At 44.8% G+C, this 27,027-nt stretch overlaps 1 protein-coding gene across 5 annotated transcripts in view; it reads right to left on the reverse strand.

The window, feature by feature from the left end:
• Positions 1–27,027, reverse strand: part of LOC132975818 (arginyl-tRNA--protein transferase 1) — a 62,058-nt gene that overhangs the window by 34,161 nt on the left and 870 nt on the right. The window contains exons 2-9 of one of the 5 annotated variants that reach the window (XM_061040638.1): positions 22,966–23,029; positions 22,784–22,846; positions 22,258–22,361; positions 20,683–20,922; positions 16,594–16,808; positions 12,867–12,995; positions 11,518–11,646; positions 1,812–1,844 (exon numbers count right to left, since the gene is read on the reverse strand). In XM_061040638.1, coding sequence (XP_060896621.1) covers positions 1,812–1,844; positions 11,518–11,646; positions 12,867–12,995; positions 16,594–16,808; positions 20,683–20,922; positions 22,258–22,361; positions 22,784–22,846; positions 22,966–23,029 — 977 coding nt within the window. The remainder of the gene's footprint in view (positions 1–1,811; positions 1,845–11,517; positions 11,647–12,866; positions 12,996–16,593; positions 16,809–20,682; positions 20,923–22,257; positions 22,362–22,783; positions 22,847–22,965; positions 23,030–27,027) is intronic. The other 4 variants (XM_061040635.1, XM_061040634.1, XM_061040633.1 and 1 more) reach the window with 4 other exon arrangements.

The following is a 27,027-nucleotide window of genomic DNA, read 5'->3' on the forward strand; positions in this document are numbered from 1 at the left end:
TGTGATTTAATAGCTCTCTGATTGGAGACAGATGGAGGCCAACACGCAGAGCGAGAGAGAGACACGCATAATAACTTTAAAACGGAGAATATTCACAGAGAGGAAAGACGAAATCAGAGCAAGAAATAAAAAAACACGCTGGCTGAAAGGAGGCCAAACCAACGGAGACGTTCCCTTAAACCGGTCTGAGAGAAGGGATGGTGAAGTCAGGATGATATGTGAGGCAGTGTGTGTGTGTGTGTGAGTTTATGTGCAGGACTGTGTAATTCAGTGTGTCTGGCCACTAGCCTTGACGAGGTGATAAAAGCTTGTTTCCTATAAACACTAATGATGTTCATTAGTGTGGACCTGAGGGGGCCCACAGGCGGCACAGAGTCACTGTGTTTGTGTGTCTCTGTGTCAGTCAGTTTGTGTGTGTGTGCTCCTCGACCTCGATCCTATTAAAGTGACGGTTATAAGTGCCCGTCCTGGCTCTAATTGCAGGTGTAATTGTTCTGACCTGACAGGTCCACACTGGTGTTACTGAAGGCTGCTAACAGCTAACTGATGCTAACAAATACAGAGCTGAGAGACGAAGCTAATTCAGAGTGACTAAAACTGCAGTTCCTCCAGTGTCCACTACAGTCTGTCTCATGCAGTGAGTCAGACCCCCATAAGCCATATCTCATTAGGAGGAAATCAGTTAGCTGCAGAAACAGAATGTTTAGCTTTGATAGCGTAGTGTTTGCTAATCCCATCTCCACCGTCTCTGTTCAAAAATGTAGTCATTTGGATTCTGCAAACCAACACAGAGGCTAAATGTAGAAGTAGAGGCTTAAAGGAGGCAGTCGACAAACCAAGAGGTGGCATCTTTTCCTGCTTGTATAAAGTCTGTAGTGACAAGTAAGGTTCATACAATCTCTGATACCAGAGAAAACATCTATTTCATTAGACAGATTAATAGGAGAGTTTCTCTCTGCACACTGTCCAACCTGCAAAATATGTTGGCAACGTATTTGTGCAATGTAAACAGTGTGCAGAGGTTTGCCTGCAATCCTTTAATGAATAATTTATCCAATACTGGTATGTAGGACTTGTATTCTTGTTGCCGTGGTATCAAACAGGTATGACTGTCGTTGGATTTTTACTAGAATCAAAGCGGAAAGTGAACTTCTGGTGGATCGATTAACAGCAACGTTATGTTAGCGACTTCATGACGCACTGAAATCAAATGTTGGGAATTATTTCCACTTCCTTCTAACTCGGCTGAAAACAATCTGCTACGTCCCGTGTATGATGCCAACAGAGACGATTCCTTCTCCTGAAATCTTTACTCGACTTGTCAAAGTGACGAGCAGCGAAGTTAGGTCTCGAGCTGTAAAGGTTCAGAGGAAGGACCCGTATGAGGACCTCGAATTCAACGTAGTCTAAACACAATCTGGACACCACATTTGAGTGCTTCCCTCCCTGAACACCCCCTTCCTCTCAGACCGGCCTAAATTAAAAGCTCTGAAATATGAAACACAGACTCCCTTCCTGAATCCCTTAACCCCCCCTGAATCCGGCTGCAGGGCTCTTGCAGAGAGGGAGCAGAGGTGTGTGTGTAGGTATGTGCCGGATGAGTGGAACTAGTGTACATTTATCTCCTTTTCAAGTGACTTTTATTTAAATACTAAAACGCTGGACATTTTTCAAACCATTATCCTCCTCTCCACGACAGTAATTTCAGCAGGACGACCTGCTCGGGGGCCGGGCCGAGTCATTACAGGTAATACATATGGATGAAAAAAGAGATTTGATTAAACTGTCAGCAGGCCAAAGGAAATACATACCTCTAGTGGTGAATCACAGAGAAATCTCCGGAACTGTGGAGGGAGGCAGAGGAGGGGGAGGGACAGAGAGAAAAACAGTTAGTTCTCTGGGTCACTGACTCTTTGAAAAGCAGAAATGAAAACCATACACATCTCCATTTCTTGTCCCGGAGAGTTGACCCCCCCCCCCTGTTTTCTCTCCTCTCAGGTGTCACATATCAACTACCACAGGGGCAGAAAGAGGAAGAGAGTGTTTACACAAATGAAAACATTTAGGCCATCATCTGAAGATCGCAGAGCAGGGAGGACACAGTGACAGCTTTAATAATGGGATGTCAAAATAAGCTATCTGTGAACACACTTTCAAATGAACATCAGAGATCAATTACAGAGGGCTAACTGTCCCTGGAAACTTAAAAATCTTTCTCCCATTCACTCCCCTTTTTCCCTTACGCACCACCGAGGGTTGAGAGCAGTGTGTTTGAAGACGAGCGGTCCTGCAGGACAAACACGCAAATATTTAAAGCAGAAAAAGTTTTTAATACTGAGAATCAGACGTGACGACGAGACTGAGATTTGTATTTGAGTCAGGATTGTTAGTGTGATTAAATATGATGTGTCATGCATAGATTGTATTCAAAGCTGAAGCAGGCTTACATGGCCATTATTTAGACTCAGAACTTAAAGGAGCAATATGTAACTCTGCCACCTAGTACTGCAGTCCAAATTAAAAACATCATAGAGAGCCTCCCCCTCTCTAGAGTTGATGCTCACACAGGTTGCCATGTGGTGGACACTGAAGCTTCAGTGTTTATCCAGCTCTGCATCGGTCTGTAAACCTTTCTGTGTTCTAACCTCTCTCCATTTTTCAAAAGCATCTCCAATATTGATCCTAGTTTGAGCACGTTTCTGCTCATGGAGCTTATTAGAAACATGCAGAGGCTTTTTAGGTCGAGTACAATCACTTCTATCTGAACCACTTCTCTTGCCCGCTTCCATCTCTGCAACACCTGTTGACCTGATAACTGCTCTCATATCTGACAAACCGAGGGGCGTCCAAAACCACCGTGTGGGGGTGTCTTAAAACCGCCTACCTTCTCTAGTCCAAACAAATCCAGAGCATTCAGGAGCAGAATCTAAAGTTAGAAGGAGGACATACTGGCTGCTGCATTGTTGTCAGAGAAGCCAGCACTTCAACATAACATGTTTCCTTAATGTCTGATCATATAGTAAGGTCACTTTATCATCTCACTCACTACACATCTCACTGATTGCACCTTTAAAGAAATTAAACTTAAAATTCTGTTGTTGTCAGTTCACCAACATATCTTATGTTTGGTTTTACATGATATGTATATATATATATATATATATATTAAAATAGTAAAGAGGACTATCCTCCCTAAAGAGTCTCTGTAAATAATCGGATGAATCTGTTATTTTGCTCAGACAGCAGCTGTGTGCGGCCAGCAGTGGGAGGAACGTACCTGTCTTTCCTTTTTATTAAAACCTTTTTGCTTTACTGGAAATTCCCTCAAGCACACCATCATCCTGTTTGTGTGTGTGTGTGTGTGTGTGTGTGTGTGTGTGTGTGTGTGTGTGTGTGTGTGTGTGTGTGTGTGTGTGTGTGTGTGTGTGTGTGTGTGTTAACTCAGCAGTGCAGCTTGTAACAGAGATGACTGCTAAAGGCAGGGTGCACTGGGCGGGACACTCCTGGAGTAGGTGCAACTTTAAATCCTGCCAGAAGCCTCAAATCACCTCAAACTGTTTTCTCTGTTTGTCTCATGAGTGTGTGTGTGTGTGTGTGTGTGTGTGTGTGTGTGTGTGTGTGTGTGTGTGTGTGTGTTCCTCCACTCTGGGATGTTTTGGGCAGAGAGCGGCTGAAGAATGAGGCACTGTTGTCTGTCATCTCTGATTTACTTTTTGCTGACGTGAACAGATTTTTACGGCTTTTTAAAAACTCGCCCACTTGAGTTGGACTGTTGTCATAAAAATGACTTAATCCTCCAAACACTGCATTCGTTTCAGAACAAACATGTGAATCATATAAATATGAGGATGAAGCAGGACGATAGCATACAGACATGAAAAGAGAACTAAAAATGAATGAATGCTGTTCATGTTGAGAGGTGTTGTTGTTGTTGTTGTTGTGAGCTATAAAAGTCTGACAAACTGAGCGCCGAGGGGAGCGGGGATGGCGAGAAATGCTTCAACAGAAACTCTTCTCCTACAGCTGCTCTGAAGTCATCTTAACTTTACATTCTCCATCTCAGGGCAAGTCGTCCTACCACACAGGAAAAACCTCATCATGCAGTTACTACAGACTGTAAATATGAATGTTTGAAGCCTGAGTGACGTCACTTGTCTGTTCCTGCAGGGGGCGCTGGAGTCCCATGGATGGCGGTTTCCATGCTGGAGATGCTGTCTCAGTCTAACTTTCAGTCAACCTAACGACAGCCTGAGAGCTGGAGCTGAGGCGGGTTTTAAACCTCCTGACAAACCGTTACACCGCGCCCACCTGTCAATCATGTCAGCTACACGCCTTATTGTGAATAACTCTTATCCTTCATCAAATCAAAACTGATGAGTCATCAAAACATTCACCCCCCGTACAGTGTGTGTCGATCGAGACATGAGCTAATCAGACCTATTTGTTTTTTTGAACCAGGCTGTAAACATGATAATCTCTGCTGTAAAAACAGGCTTTTTAGAATGGGTGTGTATGTGACTTCCTGTGCTCCCGCAGCCAGCCTCTAGTGGACACTCGAGGAACTTCAGGATTTTAAACTTCAGCATCGGCTTCATTTATCAACCTTGGAGGTCGCTGCCTGGTTCTACCACACAGGAAAAAGCTTGTCATGCTGTTACTGCAATAAAACCTGAACCCACAGTTGTACCAGGAAGAGTTTATCAAACTTCTATTATTAGTTACTCATTGCAAGCAATCATACGAACTCTTTAATTTATCGTTAATAAAATCTTATACACCTGCCAAACAGGAGGCCAGCGTTCTGAACAGTGAAAACTTCAAATGACTGATGTGGAAACTGCAGCGAGCACATCTGTTCTGTCCACAATCATCTTTACTCATGCATGAAAAATGCTTATCAAGTTCCCACCTGTGTATCCAAACAGTAAAGTGTAGTTTGACTACCGCTCCGCCCGTCAACAAAACACCAACCGCAGAGCCTCCCGACGTGTGAGGCAGCTGAAGGGCACAAATTAAACTTTTGTTCAAACCTCACAAAAATGATTAAACGGTTCAGCAACAGAACAGCTGCAGATGTTCGATGACATCATTCACGAGGCTACGACACCGACTGCTGTGCGCACAAACTCAGACTGACTCTGCACTTTAGAGAGCATCTGAAAATGTGGATTAAAACAGCATGAATTCATATTTTATATAGAAGATTAGAGTCTCTTTAGGAAGGGGGAGATATACAGGTTGTCAAAAATACGATTCACACTTCACATAAAGACGATACCTGTGCAGGCAGTCGAGGTAAGCATCATCATCAGTTAGCCTACACGGATCACCTGATCTGATAACCAGTATCACAGGTAATTGTATTTCAGCGTCTAGAGACACAAAAACACAAATCAAAGCTAGAAAATACGTCGGAGCGGGACAAGACATCTTACCTCAGGAGAGACCCCCCCCCCCCCCCCTTCTGACAGCGATAGTCTCCCACTGTGAGGTGCATGTGTGAACAACCAGGTCAGGAGGATTTCAAGAGCAGTCCTCCTGAAATGATCTCGATATTTTCAGGAGTGCAGATGTGAAAACGGCTCAGCTGATCTGCTGCTGTGTGATTTGAATTTAGTTGGGGTGATTTATTACTTAACGGGCTGCACTGATGCTGCTGGACGACCTTCATCATGATTTTGTGGGAGAATTTATAACTCCATTTTTGTAATAAGTGTGCAAACTTAACCACACCTTTTTCAAACCCAGTCTGAGGAGGCTTTCAGAAACTTGCACGACAATTCTTCAACTTTTTTTTACTCTTACTTTTAGTACAAACATGACAAACAGACGACCATAAATCACACGTTTAGGGCTGCTGTGGGTTTGGGTCTCCAGCAGCATTATTGCACAGTAATGTATGTAACTGCATACTTGGTTTATATGTGTGCGTGTGTGTGCATGCTTGTGCATGCTTGTGTGTGTGTGTGTGTGTGTGTGTGTGTGTGTGTGTGTGTGTGTGTGTGTGTGTGTGTGTGTGTGTGTGTGTGTGTGTGTGTGTGTGTGTGTGTGTGTGTGACATCACAGGGCTGCTGGGTAATAATCAAACCCAGAGAAATGAGCAGAGAAGCTTTCCACTGTGTGTCAACCCTGCCTGGCATGGAGAGGCTGCTCTCCCGGAGCCTGGCAGGGTTTACCCTCCTCTCTAACCACCGACAGACATCTCAGCACACGGCCCCGCCAGGCTCACGCACACACAAACAAACACACACAAACACACACACACACACACACACACACAAACGCACAAACAAACACGCTGGCTCTGCAGGAGAGAGAGCGAGTCTGATGTGCAGGCGGAGACGCTCAGACTTAAGGTTGTCAAAATGTTTTGAAACATTACCATCTCTGTGAATTTTAAGGATCCATTGCAGAGCTGAACGTCTTCACTGGCCTCACTATTCGATTTGGTTATTATTAACCCTGTCGACAATTCGATTCGATATCACGATGCATCTGGATGGGCTGCATCCTCAGTTTTCAATATAACGGCACATGGCTACTTTTCCATCAAAGAAGACGAGCAGTCGGATTAATACGATCTTTCTATTTAAGTGTTTTAGGAATCAATGTCGACATAAATGTCTCTGAAAGAATAAATGAATTATACACGTCCAGCCATGGACAGAAAACCTATAAACAACCTGCATCAATGACGTTCTGTCTCTGCATCGAAGCAGAATCGTCCACGTCGTGATGCATCGTAGAAACCATTAATTTCAACAATCCGATCAAGCAGTACAGAAGCTTTGAAAAATACATCTTTTTAATTCGACAGGTGCTTAAGGGAGAACAATAAATCCCACTAAACATGCAGTTAACCTCCTGCACACTGAACTAAAACATCGACAACATCTCAGTACTGAAACATTGCCAATGTTTTTCTGCAGTTTAACTTTTACTTTTGGGCCTTTTTTGCCTTTCTTACAGAGCTGCTGAAGAGAGACAGGAAACGTTGGTAGGAGAGAGTGGGGGTGACATGCAGCAAAGGGCCGAGTTCGGATTTGAACCCACAGCCGCTACAACAAGGACTGGAGCCTCCTAACGTGAGACCTGCAACATAACCAGTAGGCTATCCGCCGACCCTGTTTTTGTGCAATTTAGACAATTTGTAGGAGTTTGCCTGAAACTTTGTCTGATTTAAAAACATGAAATCACAGAATATCTGGTGACCTGGACTTCTGTTTCTGTTTCCGTGGTATCAAACAAGTTTCCATATCGTTGGATTTTTACTAGAATCACATCAAAGTTTAAAGTATTGGACAACCCTTCTCTGACAGCAAGAAGACAAACTCATCATCAGTCCGAGGTTCTTCTCTCCGTCTCCTTTTCTGAGAAAACTGACATAAACGAAGCCGAGAGCAGAATGATCCTTTTCGTCCACAACACATGGAGTCCATCACTTCCTCCAACTCTCCCTTTCCTACAGTAAACACCCATCTGTGTACGATTAGGAGGGCAAGCAGCCGTCTCACACACACACACACACACACACACACACACACACACACACACACACACACACACACACACACACACACACACACACACACACACACACACACACACACACACACACACACACACACACACACACACACACACACACACACACACACACACACACACACACACACACACACACACACACACAGTTGTGTCTGACACACATACAGTACACATAAACACACACACATCTGCTTCAGCATAATTGCTACTTAGACCTCTCGTCGTCGTGCATTTTAATCGCTCAAATTGCTGCATGTATTTGAGCGACGAGGTGTCTGAATTCACTCTCACATTAAAAATAAAATACGCCTTTCCTCGAGATTATTTGAGATCGTGCAGCAGAGGGGCTTCTGGGAAACGGGTCGCACAGATCAGGTAAACGAGAGCTGTGAGGTAACAGGAAGTAGATCGTGGAGAGTTTCATAACCAATCTCATTATTCTGAACATTCATGCAGCAAAAAGCTTCAAACTCGTCTGAGCCAAAAGTTATTTTCCACGATCGTTTCTTCCCTTTCGCAGAAACATTTTATTAACATTTCTCAGTTTTTCCATAAACTTTTATTTTCTCATGTCTCTGTCGAAGTCCTCGCCATCGTGGAGCGTAAATACAGATTTAACGGGATTTGTTTTCTGTCAAATTAAAGACACATGTGCAGGAACTCAGAGTCACGGCTCAGCACAACAGTAAAGACCAGTAAGTGTGAGCGAGAGCGTGTGTGTGTGTATGTGTGTGTGTGTGTATGTGTATGTGTATGTGTATGTGTGTGTGTGTGTATGTGTATGTGTATGTGTATGTGTGTGTGTGTGTGTGTGTGTGTGTGTGTGTGTGTGTGCATGTGCGTGCGTGTGTATGTGCGTATGTGTGTGTGTGTGTGTGTGTGTGTGTGTACAAGTGTCTAAATAAGTGAAAGTATGAGCTTCACTCTGTCAGGAAACCGTGATTGGAGGAGGAAGGAATAACGTCTGGCTCTCTTCCAGTGATGCTATGACAGGAAATGTATGCATCCTTAAGTAAACAGAGCTGTTAGCCTGCAGGACGTCGTGCTGTCTAACACACACGGTTCTATCACTGGCTCTGATCCAGGCTGACTCTATCCCACATTCAGTCTCTGGGTAATACTTTAATGGATTAATAAATACCTGCAGAAACACTTAATGACTAAACTTCCTAAGAGGCAGCAGGCTCAGAAATCTAAAGTGTGTTTCTCGTCACAGAGCGACGACGACTCAGAGCGGCTGAGCAACGGTAAAAGGTGAGTTATCTCAAATCATTCAAGTCTGTCAATAAGAGGAAGCTTTTGTTTATTTAGTGTTTTTAGAATCTGGACATGCAGGATGAAGAATATTAGTGTGGCAGTTCAAAGCAGAGAAGCACCGAAAGAGATTCACAATTTTTACCTGTCTATTATCGATTTAGCTGATTTAGATTTTCTATTTTTGAAGCAAAATAGCTGCAGCAGGTAGCCTGGTGGAGGTGGAGGAGGGAGGAGGTAGAGATATCAGGGAGGAGTAGGGATGTGGAGGAGGAAAGAGGAGAGAGGAGGTAGAGGTGGAGAAGATGGAGGTGGAGGAGGTAGGAGGTGGAGGAGGGATGCCGAGGAGGAAAAAGGAGGGAGGAGAAGGAGGAAAAGATGGAGGTGGAGGAGGGAGGAGGTGGAGGAGGGATGTCGAGGAGGAAAAAGGAGGGAGGAGGAGAAGATGGAGGTGGAGGAGGAGCTGGAGGAGGGATGTGGAGGAGGAGATGGAGATGGAGGAGGAGCTGGAGGAGGGATGTGGAGGAGGAGATGGAGATGGAGATGGAGATGGAGGAGGGAGGTGGAGGAAGGAGGTAGAGGTGAAGGAGGAGGGAGGAGGAGAGATGGAAGTGGAGAAGATGGAGGTAGAGGAGGGATGGAGGAGGTTTAAGCGGAGGAGGGACAAGAGGTGGAGGAGGTGGAGGAGAAGGTATCATATTTATCCTCTTCCTAATATTGATATCAGCAACAAAAATCCCATATCGGTCAGACTTGAGTATCCCGGATTTTATCTGTTTTTTAATTTTCCTCTTTTCCTGTTTGTGCGTGTAAACAAACATCCTCTCCTGATTTCAGAAACCAGGATAAGCTCTTAACTTAATTTTGAGAAACCCAAATTTTGCTTCCTGGAGACTCTGAGAGAAAATGGGGAACTGTGGCATGTGTAAACCTTATCCGGGTTTCTGACAGCTGCAGACTACCTGCACAGGCGCCGCCTCAGCAAAACAAACATGGAGGAGCCTGTTGTCCCACCAGTCACATCTAACTTCACCCATCGCTCCCTCCACCTCGTCTGCGGTGACTGTGACAGGCTGACGGCAGGATACGAGTATTTGTCATGTATACATGGAGATGAAGAACCAGGTTTCTGTGAGTGCAGGTAAACACCAGATCCTGAATATGATCAGAACCAGGATCAGACTCTTAACCGGGGTACTCAGGTCCATGTGATCACACTCAGTGGTTTATTTATCATCGTAAATCAGACCCTGTTAAACTGAAAAAAACAACAATGAGGAGAGGTAATGTCTTATTACCTCTCATGAGGTAGAAACATCAGCAGGAATTACAATTAATGGGCTCGCATTAACAAAATGACTGTGTGTGCCGTTAAACTGCACGCCGTTCAGTTTGAATCCAACCTGGAAAATCCTGCAGGTATAAACACAGAACTTTATTTATAACAGACAGAAGAGCCGCTTCCACACAGCTTTGAATTTATTCTTTTTATTTAGATGTTATTCCTCTGACTCCTGAACCCTCCAACCCCAGAGCAGTTATAAAGACGCACACACACACACACACACACACACACACACACACACACACACACACACACACACACACACACACACACACACACACACACACACACACACACACACACACACACACACACACACACACACACACACACACACACACACACACACACACACACAGTGTTATGGCACTAGGAAAGAATCTGCCACAGTCACCCAAACTGACAGCTTTTATTATTTATTAATTAGCTTCTTTTACAAGCTGGAGAATTTAGTAATTTACTGAGGCTGCTGGCAGAAGGAGGAGGAGGAGGAGAAGGAGATGGAGGAGGGAGAGGAGGGAGGGGAAGGAAGAGGAGGAGGAGGAGGTGGTGGTGGTGGTAAAGAAGGAGGGAGAAGGAGCAGGAAGTTTGAGGGAGGAGGAAAAGGGTGGAGGACTGAGAGGAGGAAGTGGAATGAGGAGTTGGAGGAGGAGGTTGTTTTTCCAGCCCTGAGGGACAAAGGAGCCTCTCAGGTAAGAGTGAAAATCCAGCAGCTCTGAATCCCGACTCGACTTATTTCCTCTTTTATTATTATTTATTATAAAAAGACTTCAGACGGAGGAGAGACTTTATTTTTTTTAAATCATTAAAACTTTATGAATCTACACGTGGTCGCTGTTTCTGCTTCCTGTTTTCACTGCACAAACATTGTCTGCGTTTTATAGAATGAATGTCAGAGAAACATTTTAATCATAATTATCTATTAAGAGCCGAAGAATGTGTTAGATATCCAGGACAAGCACTTGTACTGTGCTTCCACAACGCCAAAATGCAACGTGATCTCACAGACTGGGATGCCAATATCACGCTGTCGATGTGACGGCGGCTGAGCTGAGTGACGGCACTTTTGGGGAAAGCACGACTGACACATCCCACCCTGGACACCGTCTCTTCAGTCTGATCCCAGATCCCTCAACGGGTTCTACCAAAGAGCCATTAAGGCTTCTTCCCTTAAAGCAATGTAGAGCGTAAGGACGGACACCTTGAAAGGGTGATCAGGTATTTAAATCTTCTTTTTCTTATCAACAGCATCTCATAATGTTTGACTTTCACAGAGTTTGTTTACAGGAGAGAACAAAACAAGACATCAATACATGAAGGCATGTTGGGGGTCACACTGAGCATGTGCAGTAGAAGAATCATGCAAGTACCTCGCTCTCACTACACTCGCTGGGATCATCGCCATGAACCGACATCTGGTAGCAGGCGTACAGCGCCGCCGACTGCTCATAGGACGCCGTGAACTGAGGGTCCTCAAAGCTGACCGGCACTAGCCTCACCTTCAAACACAGAGGGTGTGGAGGGAGGGACAGGGGGCGATAAGGTGGGGAGGGGGATTTTAAAGGGATGACATTAACACAAGGAGGTGGAGGAGTTAGAGAAGGTTTGGAGAAAAAAAAGAAGAAGCTGTGCAGGAACGCAGAGCGCAGGATTGAACAACAGAGGTTGTAAACAGAGTTATACAAGAGCTCTGCATGTCAGGGTTCACTTCAGTCTCCTACAGTCCTCAGGGCAACATGCTAATACAGCACGGCTGCTTCCAGTTTACACACTGATTCACTGCTTTTATCAGATGGCTGCACAAGACAACAACCGAGGGATTCCAGGAGACTGAAGTCGTGCTTTCAGAAAAAAAAGATGGCGGGCAACTTGAGGATGAGGCTAGTGCACTGCCAAGCTCCGAGCACGGATCGCAGGGGGGAACATTTAAACATCTTCTAAGAAGTATCAGCAACAGGGCCTTCACGGTGTCAGGATTTTAAACTTCAAACAATCTATAACAAAAACAGAAGTCCGAGGCATCAATATCTAGGAATTCCTTGTTTTCAGTCAAACGCCTGCACGATGTCCAAACGTTTGGGTCCCGAAAAGTTTCCAATGTTTTTGTGAAATTTAGATACTGTGAAGATGTGTTTTCTTAAAGTACAACCTTAGTCAGCACGTAGAGTGGAGAGGCTGCAAGGTGGTGGTGGTGGTGTTGGTGGTGGTGGGGGGAGGGTGGGGGGCACAGACGGGATGAATGTGTGAAGGTCGAGCTGCCCCCCCCCCCCCCCCAACAAAACCGACACAACTCGAGACTAACGACTCGACCGAGGGCCAAGTCAGACACCTGGAGAAACACTGCTCTCAACCACGGAGGATGGAAACATCTCCCCTTCCCTTTCCTCCCCCTCTCTTCGACACACTCTCACTCTCTCTCTCGCCCTCTCTCTCTCTCTCTCTCTCTTTAAGACGAACACCTTCATTCACTTCTTTCCATTCATGCAGACATTTTGGATTTCCCTCCTGCTGCGTTGGGTTTCCAGAGAGTGTTTTTATGAGTAAATTTAAGATTCTAAGTAACAGAGACAGGAATTCTTTAAATAAAAGATCCATCTTTAAAAAGAGGATAAGAGGATGAGTCCTCTGTAGGTACCTGGACCTGTCCCCCCTCCCCCCCTCTCCCCACCCTGCCCGGGTACCACTGAGCAGGTTGACCTAAAGCCCCCCATCCTCTGACCTGGCTCTCGGAGGGTTTGTCAGGAGGGTCCTTGTGAATGGCCATCTGGTAGAGTTTGTACACCTGGTAGGAGGCGTCGAAAGAGGCTTTGAACTGCGGGCTAGGGGGATTGGCGCGCACTAGCCTCACCTTCAAAAAGAATAACGTGCAGAAAAAAAGGTTAACATCAACACACGGATCAAAGAGAATAAAATACAGTGATGCTTAAAAAGAGGAACTCTCAAATCAAAGGGAGAAGAAGGGCGAGAGGACGAGACAAACACACCCTCTCCTGTCCGCTCGCACCCCGGGTCATATTTATATCCAGAGCCGTCAGCGTTAACGGGATTATCAGGACGCGATTACATGTTTTTTTTTAAATTGCATTAATAGAGTTCTATTTTGTCCCTTTCAGCCCACCGTAGTTAGCGTCTTCCTGCTGCATCAGATAAACAAACGGGAGCGTAGAAAAAAACGACACCAATGCGTCTTTGAATGCATCGCTTCACTTCTTAGAGAGGTCCCCATGACATGTCGTCTAGCGGAAGTTCCTCCATTTCCTTTCAAAATAAAAGCTGTCTTTCAAATAAAACTGCTCCGTTACTCTTTTATTTGAGATCGTTTATTTCCCGATCAGACACGGAGATGTCAACATCGCTTTTCTGAAAAGTTGAAAGATTTTCAACCTCCACACAAAAAAGGAGGAGTGCTCGGAAAAAAAGGCGCTGGGCGCTGCGCTTTTTGTCCGGACTGCCGCTTTCTGCTGTGAACGCTCTCATAAAAACAACTGAAAAAAAGTAAAATAACAGCTTGACGGCTCTGATTTTAAATGTTTCTTATTTTGAAAGATTTATTTTTCTTCCTTATTAAAAACACAACAAATACAAAGACAGCAGGCCGTTGTGTTGCACTCGGTATTTTTATTTGTTTTTGTTTTTTACTGACTGCTGTAAATCAAAGTTCCAGTTACGTTCGGAGCTGAACTCAGAGAATGATCCGGTTCTCCCCGAAGCAGAGGGTGTGTTTGGTCCATCTCAAACGGGAGGTGTTACACAGAAAGGACAATGTTTCAGACATCAAACAAAATTCATAAATGACCTTTGACCTCTTTACCATAAATGTAATGAAGATACAGGAGCCCACTTCCAGCGCTTCACCTCGTCATGTCAGATTTAAAGGACACACAGAGCAGAGATTACTTTCATGTCTGAATGAGATACAGACATCAGGAGTCAGCAGCTTGTTCCTTCAAAATAAAACACAGACTTCTCCTAAAGTATATCTGCTCCATGGTCTCTTCTGGGCCTCCGTACATGTGTGGTGGTGACTGTGTCTGCAGAGACTCTGTCCTCTGACTGGATTTTACTGTTCTGCTTTGTTCTGGTTGACTCGGGATGTTTGTGGGGGGAGCTGGTGTGTTTCCTCCAGCCAATGACAGGTGAGTTTAGGAGAGGATACAATTCACTGATTGGACGAGATTCAAATTGGTGAATATGACAGACGTGGACGTAGCAGCAAAGAAGAGAAAATATAATCAAAGTGAGGAGAAACACCAAGCGGATATGAACCTTGTGTTGTCTTTTACCCGTGGACGTGGAGTTGGTCTGCTTCCTGTTGGACAGGCAGGTGACAAACACCGGCGGTTAGCTTGTGCTAGCGTGCGTTAGCTTGCAGTGTAGGTACAAGCAGTAAACGCAAACATTGCTGACTCCACCTTTAATGTTCTTACTGCGTCATGATGACCCGTCGTGTCCATTACAGCTCAATCAGTCCGTATGCAGATATTTAAGCTGCAGACTTTGAGGGGAATGTTTGCAGAGCTTTAAATCAAACTGTGACGGAGAGGCTGAGGACAGAAGAAGTCTGCGTGTTGCTGATTTCACACAAACTAAAAGAAGACTCCGAACTCCTCATCCACGGGCCTCTTTTAATTAACCGCCTGTACGTTGTGAAGCTTTTGTTGGCTGCAGAGGCGGAGCCAGAAGAATCCTCTGGACAGACGGACGACGGGGACAGAGGAGCTGAACCCGCGGTTTGTTTGAGTTGGACCTCGGAGGCTTTCTCTCATATGACCACTTGGCATCTGAATTCTTTATTCAAACAGACACGCTGGGCCTCTTTTTTTTAATAAAGGTCCAATCTTTCTCATTTTCAATCTGAAGATTTATTTTCATTGGCTGGAATCATTTTGGTGAAGCAACAGTGCAGCAGATGAAGACAGCATGGAAATTAAGTTTTAAAAATCCTCATCACACTCCTGAAATTTAACACCCGCAATGTGACCTCTTTGTGACCCCTGGTAGAGTAGAGTCTCATGATGGCTTTTGTTCTTCTTCATTAAAAAGACGTTCACAGAGGCTTGAACTCAGAGTGTTGTGTTGCTCTAAACCTGGATCTCTCAGACTTTACAGTCGAGAGTTTTTTGTTTTTTTTAAGTATATAAAAGTTGAGACGACTCGCTGCTGGATCGTTTCATGTTAACAAAAAGAGAAACACTCTGAAAAGTCTAAAATGTGTGAAGACAGAGGGGGAGAGCTGGAAGTAAAACAGCGCCACACTCTCCTGAAGGGCTCTGAGTCGCGGTCTCACACTGACCCCTGGTGGTGGATGATGGAACCACAGCTGACTTTAAAGCCCAAACAGCAAACAGAGCTAATTAACAGACTTTACACTTAAACTCCATTTCTCTGTCGGTGGTATTAATCTCTGCAAACTGCATTTGAGTTCTGTAAGAAGTGAAACATCTCCTGCTGCAGAGAGGAGCAGCAGAGCAGGTTCAGAGGATGTAAATGTCTCTGTTTCCATTTCCTGTTAATGTTTATTTGGAATAACATCCTACGTGACCTGCACAGAAGTAGCGTGACATCTTTTACAGATGGATTCAATTTAGACGCCGCAGTGTAAAACATCGCCATCTTCATCTTCTGCTGTGAGAAACTCTTTAAAGTCTGCAGCTCAGTCGATCACAACGAGAGATTCAGGATGAGGATTAAATCACTGAACTGAAACTGCAACATGTGATAAACAGCTAACTGCGTCGGGTCGATTATTCGCCTTGTACAGATATGATTAACCTTCCCTCGCAGAGGACGCCCTTGCGTTCATGCCCACTTAGTGAAATTGGTCGATAATTGCAGGGACACTAATGAATCCAATTGTAAGAGCAGACTGGGGGGGAGGGGGGTCTTGCTGTTCTAGTCTTGAGGGGTTTGCAGATAAGAGACAGACATGTCGGGGTTCATCGCTGCATCTGGCTCAAATCTTAGTAAAGACCAGAGATGACGTGACTCGACCAACCTCAGCTAAACCTCGGCAATCTTTCTTCATAATCCCCCCCTCCCCCCCGACACTCCTCCTCCTCCTCCTCCTCCCGCCAAAAGCTTCATTTCCATGTTGTCTCATCCCGGCAGAGCTGGGAGCTGTGGTTTTCATGTCATCAGCGGGGTAACATGACCCGGTTTGTGCGGTGTGCCTGTCGTTTGGTTGAACTCAAACTGGAAAGCGATGGTTTTTCCACTCTGCTCTGGCCACATATTGGCGCCCCGCACACGTAACCACGCGGTGAAGTCACTGGAAGCGGGCCCCGTGAAATCTCTTTTTTTAAGCTGACTGAATCCAAACATGGCGGAGACAGAAACTCCACCAAAAACAGAGACTCTAAATGATGTCTGGAATCATCACAATGGTCGTCCAAGTCACACAAACAGAGAGAGAGAGAAGAAAGACCCTCGTCTGTGTTTCTGCTTACCTCGAGGCCATGAGACGAGTTCTCAGGCAACGACTCGGTCATGAAGTCTTCCAGAGGTTTGGGCTGGTTGTTCTGGGCGGGGGTGGTGGGTGTGGGTGAGACGATGGGGGAGGCTCCATCCGCGAGCTGCCTCGTCTGCTCCTTCTGAAGACGGCGCTCCTTCCTCAGGTCTTTGGCCTTCCGACACGGCGGCCTGCTGGCGTCAGCGCCCGTTCCTGCACCACAGAGAAGAAAGAAACTCGTTACTTTCAGACTCTTCCTGAAGCTTTCTCATGCTGATGACATGGCAGAACATTTTCACCACATTTCAAGATAACACGGGGGAGGGAAATGTCGTGCATACTCTACAACTGAAATGTTTACGACCACAGCCCACTATCTATGTGCTTACACTCTAGGACCTGAACCTGGACGCCGCCTGAGAGCTCACACCGTAGCCGATGTGCACCGCCTCAGTCATATCAAAGACAGTCCTGAAGTCGGGAATATGGCTCTGCTCTCACCGTGTGAGGGTGTGCAGTCGGAAGACCAACATTTGAAGCTTGTCGGACCGTTTAAAAGCAGGTGCCTACTCGCCTTCAAGATGGCGCCAGTGGAGCGGCAGCCTGTTACATGCAGTGTATCTATCTATCAGCTGTTTAACCCCAGGCCACATCAACAGGCATGTAAGTAAAAAAAAATGTTGTTTTAAATCGTAAATCGTCAGCTCATGAACACACAAACATCAGAGCTCCAGAAAACTGTTCTGCTGTTTTACTGCAGCTTATAATACACTGAACTAAATCCACTGACTTTACCTAAATGGCATGGAGAGTTTTAACGAGTTCATGACTTTTGAAAGCTTTGAGAGTAAAACTGTAGACCCCTCGATGTCTTCTTTGAGAGCAGCCTTATTACTCTCAGAGCAAACTAGTACACTTCCTCTTTTTTCTCTCTAAAAGGAGACCAACGAGAACAATCCCTGAAGCAACTGAATCCCTGTTTCCCTCTCTCTGTCCCCCTCCTCCCCCTCCTCCCCCTGAGCTCCTGCCAAGCCCTGCAGCTCTTCGGGCACACAGTTTACACGCCCACATCCCGTTTGGAGCAATAAGGAAACGACAACCATTTCCTGCTCGTCCTATTGCCAGCCGCCACCATCAGCTCACTTTCTTTACTCTCCCTGAGTTGACGTCACAAGGGGGGGGGGGGGGGTGGAGGTTCAGCTGAAGGATGATTTAAGATTCTTTTTCTCCCAGAAGAGGCAGCGTTCATCCTTTGAGGAGTCAAACTGACCAAAGCAGGACATTAAAGGTTATTCAGTGATTCATGTTAAATTGATAACAGGTATAATATGTAGACGTGACTTAAAGTAGACCCTGACCACGATGGTGTTTCTGAGACTTAGAGATATATCAGTTCCAGAGAAGAATCAAACGAGGTCCGACATGAAGAACCACCCAACAGTTACTTTTGACCAAGTGATCTGATTGGACGGGAGGCATTTCATCGTGAGTGCTGCTGAGACTTTTCACCACACGTATCACTCCGCCTCAGCCATGAGGAGGAGGAGGAACACCTATTTACATTACAGTGAACCGTGCTCCTCTCATTGTATTGTTTGATACATTTAAACACATAAAGGCAAAAAAGTAACAAAAAACAACTCTCTCTCTCTCTCACACACACACACTTTCTCTCTCTCTGTCTCTCACACACACACACACACACTTTCTCTCTCTGTCTCACACACACAAACACACACACAAACACTTTCCCTCTTTCTCTCTCTCTCTCTCTCACACACACACACACTTTCTCTCTCTCTCTCTCTCACACACACTTTCTCTGTGTCTCTCTCTCACACACACACACACACACGCACAGGTACTCTTGAGGACAGCACACTGAGCCTTGGTGAAGATAAAGTCTGACAGATCGGTTCCTGTGGACGACATGTGTTTCCACTCCTGCAGTTAACACTTCATAAAAACTACGACACTCTCCTTTCCTGTTTTCCAAAACACACACATATACACACACACTAACACATACACACACAACCTGCAGAAATGTGCTGCTGCTGTCCTGCATGTAAACCTGTAGGGATACGAGGTGTGTATTCTGTGGACGGAGGAAGCTGTTATTAAATCGCCGTAATAAGCAGACTGTGTGTGTGTGTCTCTTTCTCTTCACTCCGCAGACTTTAAACACACTCGGACTTTACGGCCTCCTACTTTTTACAACTCACACATCTGGGCTCTCTGCCATCATGCAACAACTTTAATGAACACCATCACCTGCTGCAGGAGACTTTCCAGGAAACAGTGTTTATCCTAGCAACTCTATAAAAGGAGAGGACATAGCCTCCTGGTCTCAAAAGTAATGCCAAGCTTGAGTGTTTTAAACCTGCATTCTTTCCAATGGCCAGTCGGGTGCAACTCCACTGTTTGCAAAAAGAAGGACCCAGGTAGGATTAACATTTGCATCGTCTAAGATAATATCCTGTCACTCATTTTGCAAAAATCTATCGAAACAAGTGTTGAGAGTCAGCACACATTCACTGCAAATGACTGAGCCGAACAGGACAGAGTTCTGATTGAAAATATCTGTCCAGGTGTTCTCTGTTGGCAAAGATCTGTCCAGGGGTTCTCTGTTGGAAAAGGTCTGTCCAGGTGTTCTCTGTTGGAAAAGATCTGTCCAGGTGTTCTCTGTTGGAAAAGGTCTGTCCAGGTGTTCTCTGTTGGAAAAGATCTGTCCAGGTGTTCTCTGTTGGAAAAGGTCTGTCCAGGTGTTTGGTGTTGGAAAGGTCTGTCCAGGTGTTTGGTGTTGGAAAAGATCTGTCCAGGTGTTCTCTGTTGGAAAAGATCTGTCCAGGTGTTTGGTGTTGGAAAAGATCTGTCCAGGTGTTTGGTGTTGGAGGTGAATGAGGGGGAGTGGAGAACCAGTAAACTGTAAATCCTCGGTGCATCCTCTTCCCTCCTGAGAAAAGTCTGTGACCTCTCTCTTTATGTTTGTGTGTGTGTGTGTGTGTGTGTGTGTGTGTGTGTGTGTGTGTGTGTGTGTGTGTGTGTGTGTGTGTGTGTCGTGATGCATCAACACTAAACCGTAGTTCCCCCCTCGCTGTATGTCGGGATGAGCAGTAAGGCTGATACCAAGCTGTCGTGCTCGTCTCTGGAGCGGTTAGTTCTGTGGATCCTGTTCTCGTTAAATATTAGTGGAGCTCTCAAACTTAATAAGTGGTTAAAGTGCTGCTTCCTGTGTCTAACAGGAGTTTATTATCTCTTCTCTGTGAGTGTTGTTTATTCATTACTGTGAGGATTTCCTGCTCTGCACACTGAAGGGGAGAAGAAGACGGATGAGCTCAGAGCAGACACTCTCCAGAGAACGGCAGAAACAGACTCACTCAGAGAGAAGCTGCTGCACACAGCGGCGTCTGCAACGCGGTGAACACTGACACACCGTGGTCAGCAACGCTGCTTTAATACACAACACCAAAGAATCAGTCGTTCAAAACGCTGATGTCACTAACTGTCCTTAAAGCTACCTTCACTACTTTAAAGCTGCCCCTCCTTCAGCTGTTTCTAATTCAACCTTTAGATCAAGAGCAAAGACTCGTATAAAGGTTGTTTTTAAAGACAGTCCTGGCTAAGAGAGGCCGCAGCACGATGATACAGCTTCATACACTAAACCCACCAATGAACCAACAAGAGATTAAGATATCAAGAAATACTTCTGCTTCTTGATGCTTCTGCAGCCTTGACTAGTGCAGAAAGAGCAGCGTGCTCCGACAGCTAATTTCCACATAGTCTGTGCGCCGCGCACTACGGCACTGGTCAATGCACTCGCTGTGGTCCGTCTCTGGAGCATGCCAGCAGCGCCTCTCCACTCTGCGAGTCTATTACAGCTGTTCCTGGCTGTACTCACGCTCGAGAAACTGACCCAGTGAGGCAGGGCGTGCGCCGTCGGACGGAGCAAAATCGTGGCTCTGCAGAACGCAGCATGCAGTTTCCAAACACAGCAGGAGCCATCGCAGTCAGTCAGGCTCATTGTTGATGTGTAAAGCAGCTAGTAGTAGTGATAGTTTGAACAGCTTTATATCAGACTTATCACCTGGTTTAGGAGCGGCAGCTGTCGTTCGTCCATCAGGTACACACACCGGATCCTTCCTGGACGTCTCTGAGCCGGTCGGTGCAGCGTCAGCTTCGTCCTTCTTCTGAGCGTCTGTGATCGTCGGACACTCTGCGGCTTCCTTCTGAAGGTCTGTGACGGCAGCACACTTCAGATCCGAGTGACAGATTTTAACGGGCTCCCTTGGACCGGCGTCTTCACACACAGAGTCCATCGGCTCACCTGGAGATACAAACCTCAGAGTTAGTTACACCAGACAATCTGCTGCACACAACCACAACACCAACACTGAGAGGAGAAACAGATGTTACACATTAAAAACATGTTAATGTCACAGCCTCTAATCATGCAGAAACCTGCGATGAGGTAAAAACATCAAAGACTAAAATAATAAGATCTGTTTCAAACTGTGGAAGCCGATTTGTGTTTTTGAATAAATCTGAATTCAGGCAGATGAAAAAACATCAATAAATCATCTGTAATGTTTCCTGATAGTATAACAAGCTGCTGTCTTTTTTTTTCTTCCATGTTTTGAACATGAGTATAAAAATGTATGTAGGGCAGGTTTCCCAACCTAAGGGTCCCGACCCCGCGTGGGGTCGTATGGAATTCAAATGGGGTCGCCTGAAATTAGTAATTATAGGTCGGAAAGTGTATTGCAGCTACGCCTGGGTGATAAAACAATAACGATTAAGAGAAGGAGAAAAAGACGACGAACAGCCAATCAGGTCGCAGGGATTTGGGTGGGCGGGCTTACAGACGTTTGGAGCGGAATGGAAACACAACCGAAATGAGCGATAGCGACACCGAAGAAAATGTGAATCCTACCAGCTCAGCCTCAAGACGTTATCCAGTTTAGCATGGGCTTTAGGCTACTGTGAGCCTCAGCCAACGCGTCATGTGACGGCTACGTGACCACGCTTTAAATTGCTCAAATGTAAACACAAGATGCCACGCCACTAACCAAGACCAAGACATACCCGAGAACAGAGTGCTCCAAGACCGATTCAAAACCAAGACCATAAATATCTCTGAAGAATCCTCATCTTGTGTCCCTCACTTAGACCGTAACACTGGGAAGGTTGCGTCCGTAACCGGGGGATAAAAATCAAACTACAAATAAAGTGATTTGTTCTTTTAGAAAGAGGCGCTTTCCTTCTAATCACAGTAATGACGTCGAAAAATAGTCTTTCAGTGGTGCTCTCTTAAAAATCTGGAGTCCGCCATGTCTGAGACTGAAACAAGGCCGAGTAAAAATGCTTTCGATTCCCAGACGAGACAGAGACCTTCAAAACGAGGTCTACAGACCGGTCTTGAGACCAAGACTAATCTGGAGTACTACGACACTAAACTGTAGGTCTCTGGGTTTTGGTCGTCTGCTGTCGTTAGGGTTTTGTAAAGTCAAAGTGAGGTCACGAGCCAAAAGGAACCACTGATACCGAGAAAGAAAGAAAGAAATACCTTTATCGATCCCCGTAGAGAGATAACAGACACGTTACTTATCAGACGATTCACATGCTGTCATGACTGTAATAACAGTGAAATAAATACACTCACCATCTTCCTGACCTTTGGGTAATTCTCCTTTAGAGATGAATTTGCTCATTTTCTTCAGGATTTTTTTGTGGGATTTGGAAGGCTGAAACTTCAGCGCGTGACACCTGAACAGAGAGACAGGTTAAGTTACAAAAACATAAAGTGAGTATAAAGCTGACCTTTATACCGGTTTAAAATACAGAGGCACGCACCGCCATTACCCAGAGTGCAGCCCTAACCATCAAAGCGGTGGTTTACTGTTCAGTAAATAAAGTTTGTGGAGTTCTGCTTTGATTTAAAGACTCCTCAAGTAAAGTCAACGAGTGACCCGCGTTGGTGGTCAGTGCGACTTGAACCTTCTTCTCTCTAGGAGACCTCAAAAACAGACTGTGACTTATATTCCAGAGTTTATGGTACTTCTGCTGCTTCATAAATATTAAGGCGTTTATCTAACATGTCTATAAATCCATCGTGCAACTCCCTTTGTGTGTTCAGTGTGTTGTGGTCTCATCAGTTCTCTGATCTGGACTTGTGATTGGTGGATTACCTGATGGTGTACTGTGGGCAGCACGTTTTGTTCATGATGGGCTTGTAGACGTATTTCCCACTTCTGCAAAGCAAATGACACAAGAACACATTATCAAGACCTGAAGTATATAAAACATTATTTATGAGTCCATATTCAAAGTTTGATTCTGTATGAGGACATTGAAGGAGGCGGCTTCTCACCTTCTCCATCCTCGATCGATCAGGTCTTGGTAATCCTGCACAGTCATGGTGTGAGTCCACATCCCTGAAAACCAAAGGAACATCCAAACTGTCAAACATTAAATGAACAACGTGCAACTTTTAGATCCAGTAGATGTCGCTCTTGAGCTCCAACATGAAACCAAAACAAACTACTGTTTGGCCACGCCTCCTCCATACTGAAGCCTCCACTCTCCTCCAGAGACACACCTCCAACCCTCCTCCACTCGAGTTCATATGACTGATTTATGAATTAGAATGCATCATAATTAAGCACCATTAAGCACAAGCAGTGGACAAAATTGTCCTTAGCTCGAGCTGCAATCACCTGTGTCCTGAATTCTTGTGTTAGCATGCTAATGTTAGCGCTCTTTAGTTAGTCGTAGCTTCACATTGCATGTAAACTGACACAGAATGAGCGTGATCTAAAAACTCTCAGCCAGCAGGACTCGAGCTTTTCACTCATTGTACACAGTCATGACTCAGAGACACATTTACAGGATAGACTTGATTTATGATATATTTATGTGGAACACGTCGCACATTCTTCTTTCTTAGCAGCGTGTGATAGTTTGGGGTTTTTTGTTTGAGTGTTTTTCTAATTGTTTTTGTCTTTTTGAAATATAAAACTCAATAAGAATAAATAAATAACTAGGATGTGTCATGTGTGTATCTGGAGGTTTGTGTGAAGAAGCTCTCTCAGAGTCTCGTCTCAGTTTTGACCCTTGAAGTCTGTTCCCACAGTTCTTTAAACCCCCAACGACAACATACACATTCATTATTTGTCTCCACAGCGGCTCTGATCCTCCTTCCCAGAACTCAACTCCTGACCTTCTGCTTTGCAGCCACATATAGTTTAAACACACACACACACACACACACACACACACACACACACAAACACACACACACACAACCTCTCCAGCATGGCCAATATCAGTTTACATCCAAACCAACCGAGGGAATTCTTAGCACACTAGTTCACAAGTTTGCACCAGAGAATGAATCAGTGTGTCCCAGGAGAGCATCCGTGTTTAGTCAGAGTCCGCCGAGACACACTGAGCAGTCCAAGAGAGCGACGAGGAAACACACACGCCTCTCTCAAACTGAACCCTCCTACAGTATTATCTCAGTTCATATTCACAACCAGCGCTGAATAAAGCACTACAGTACTCTATCAGGTGGACAGTGACAGGCGGCTGTCAGCTGTGGGACAAACGTTCCTCACTCCAGCAAAGAACATCAACGGCTTGTTGTAACCATGGTTCTTACGTCAGACAAATATGAACAGGCTGCAATAAAAGATCGAGACAGGCTACTTCAAATCACTCCACAGCATCATAAAATAAACTGTCGACACCCTGGTTTCTTCTTCTTGTGATTCCCATGTTAATGAGCTGCTCATTCTTTACGTGTTCCTGTAAATACACAACCCCTAAAGGATCAATCAGTGAGATGTGTAGTGAGTGAGATGATAAAGTGATCTTACTATATGATCAGACATTAAAGAAACATGCTATGTTGAAGTGCTGGCTTCTCTGACAACAATGCAGCAGTCAGTATGTCCTCCTTCTAACTTTAGATTCTGCTCCTGAATGCTCTGGATTTGTTTGGACTAGAGAAGGTAGGCGGTTTTAAGGCACACCCCACACAGCCGTTTTGGACGCCCCTCGGTTTGCCAGATATGAGAGCAGTTATCAGGTCGATAACCCGACCTAAAAAGCCTCTGCATGTTTCTAATAAGCTCCACGAGCAGAAACGTGCTCAAACTAGGATCAATATTGGAGATGCTTTTGAAAAATGGAGAGAGGTTAGAACACAGAAAGGTTTACAGACCGATGCAGAGCTGGATAAACACTGAAGAAAAACATCAGTGATCTGCTATCTTTTTATTTTAAACATCTTGTCGGCTTGATGTAGAAGTACACATGAAGCGTGTTATTCTAATGTCGCTGCAACAACAACATCACTCGCACCTGATCCACCTGTCAGCCTCACTCAGGTGTGACAGAGACACGGGGGGGGGCGCACATGCTGGGATCTTACTTTGCAACAACACTGCTGATAACATCAATGACCCAATCACAGACAGGAAAAGACGACCTTACTGAACACCTGCCTGGAAAAGTCAACAATAGAAACGGACACTATTATGTTTCATTTCAATATGTGTGAGTCTGCTCTGTTTTAGACGTGCTCCTTTTTTACACCAACAAGAATTACACCTCTGTCCTCCTGTGATAGAATCCAGCATGCCCACATGATGTAACACATCCAGATTACCACTCCTAACTTAGTGTAGTGGACCGACTCGTCTGCAGACTCTGAGCCCGATCACTCGCTGGCTGCGCGCTTTAGGAAGTGCCGTAAACCCTAATTATAGTCAACCTGTCTGGCCCCTGCTCACCTCCTCTTAATGACACCAATCTGTCTCACACAGAAAATCCCTTCCCATCGTCCTACACAGATTTTTTTATAGCTCTGCATCAAAAACAGAACTTCTTAAGGCAGTTACGTCAACCTTGATTGACTTGAAATGACAGACTCCTCCTGACTTAGGTAAGTGGGCTAAAAAAAAAAAACTACCAAGATATCAAAGTTTACATCAAGACTCCCACATTTTTCATGAAGCACAGAATTAAACATTATTAATTCTTAGTCTGCAGGTATTCAGGACACAAAGGCACTAATGAGTTTGGGTCTCGAAATGAGTTTAAATGCACAGTATGTAAATTCCACCACCAGGGGGCTCTCAATCAAAACGATAACAGAAGATAACGTCGAGGCTGGCGAGGAATCATGGGAGTGATTCTCTCTGCTACTCCACCCTAGGGCTGTCATTTTTATTCTAACATTTATTCCAACCTGGGGGAGAAAGTTCCCATTAGCCATCTAACTAGTTCACAGTTTGATCTCAGCATAACTCGACCATGGCATGAAGACTGTAATGTTGTAGCAAAAGCAACATGATGTCGAGCAAAATAGACGAGGGAGACTCGTCTATTCTCAGACAGCAGCTCACTGATTGGTGGAGAGGTATAGGGTTGCTACAAACCCGTTACTCTCCAAACTGGCTCGCAAATATTTGTGTGTACCAGGAACCTTTGTGCACTCTGGATGGTCGTTCTCGTCAGTAGGTAATATTGTGACTAAAAAGAGAGCTACACTTGATCCTGATAAAGTTGATAGACTTGTGTTTCCGACTTTCTGGTTAGGAGACGACCAACCACTGAGCCACAGCCGTCCCATTAAAGTTTCTCTGTCTGTTCCTCTTCAAGCTGGTCCACCACCTTCTTAACAAAATACACACACAGAGCTGTGTGTGTATTTTGTTAAGCAGGAACATTTTATGTCATTTGATTATAATTCATTTCACAAATGACTCGTTTGTTTTGATGTACATGTTGATATTGTACAGCAGGCTGTTAATGAAAGTGCCTGCAGGACATTTGACATGATGATTTGACTTAGAAGCTAAATTTGGTTTCTGTTATTTCTTTCCAGAGTTTAATATAAAGATTTATATCGACACATGATGTTGGCTCCATATCGTTCCGCCCCAAGTCTGCCTGCAATTTGTAGAAGGATTCATTCGTCTCCTGCACACCTGTCATATGAAACAGATGTAGTACTTTTTTATACCACTGATCATTAAAATTACAGAAATTACATTGAAACAGTTGAAAAATTTGTATGACATTGTGATTTCTGAGATTTACCTGCAAATATGTTCTCAAAGTTACACCTGTTTATCTAACGAGATCAAGTTTTCAGTCTGTTGTCGAGAAGACAAACTGTCAGAAAATCCTGCCAAGAACTACAAAAACATACTGAGCCTGTTTTACAGTATTTACGGTATTTATAGTCCATCCGACTGGACCAACCGGTGTGTGCATTTAAACTTTGAACAATGACACGTGCATAAAGTGAAGCAGCTCCTAAAACAGAGGTGGGCAACTGGGGGCCACATTTTATTGTTTAATTCACTACAAATCTAAAGGATTGGACCTTTAAAACACAAAAACATCCATTTTTAGAAGGCTA

Source organism: Labrus mixtus, chromosome 6 (genome assembly GCF_963584025.1).
Source record: "Labrus mixtus chromosome 6, fLabMix1.1, whole genome shotgun sequence".
Taxonomy (NCBI): domain Eukaryota; kingdom Metazoa; phylum Chordata; class Actinopteri; order Labriformes; family Labridae; genus Labrus; species Labrus mixtus.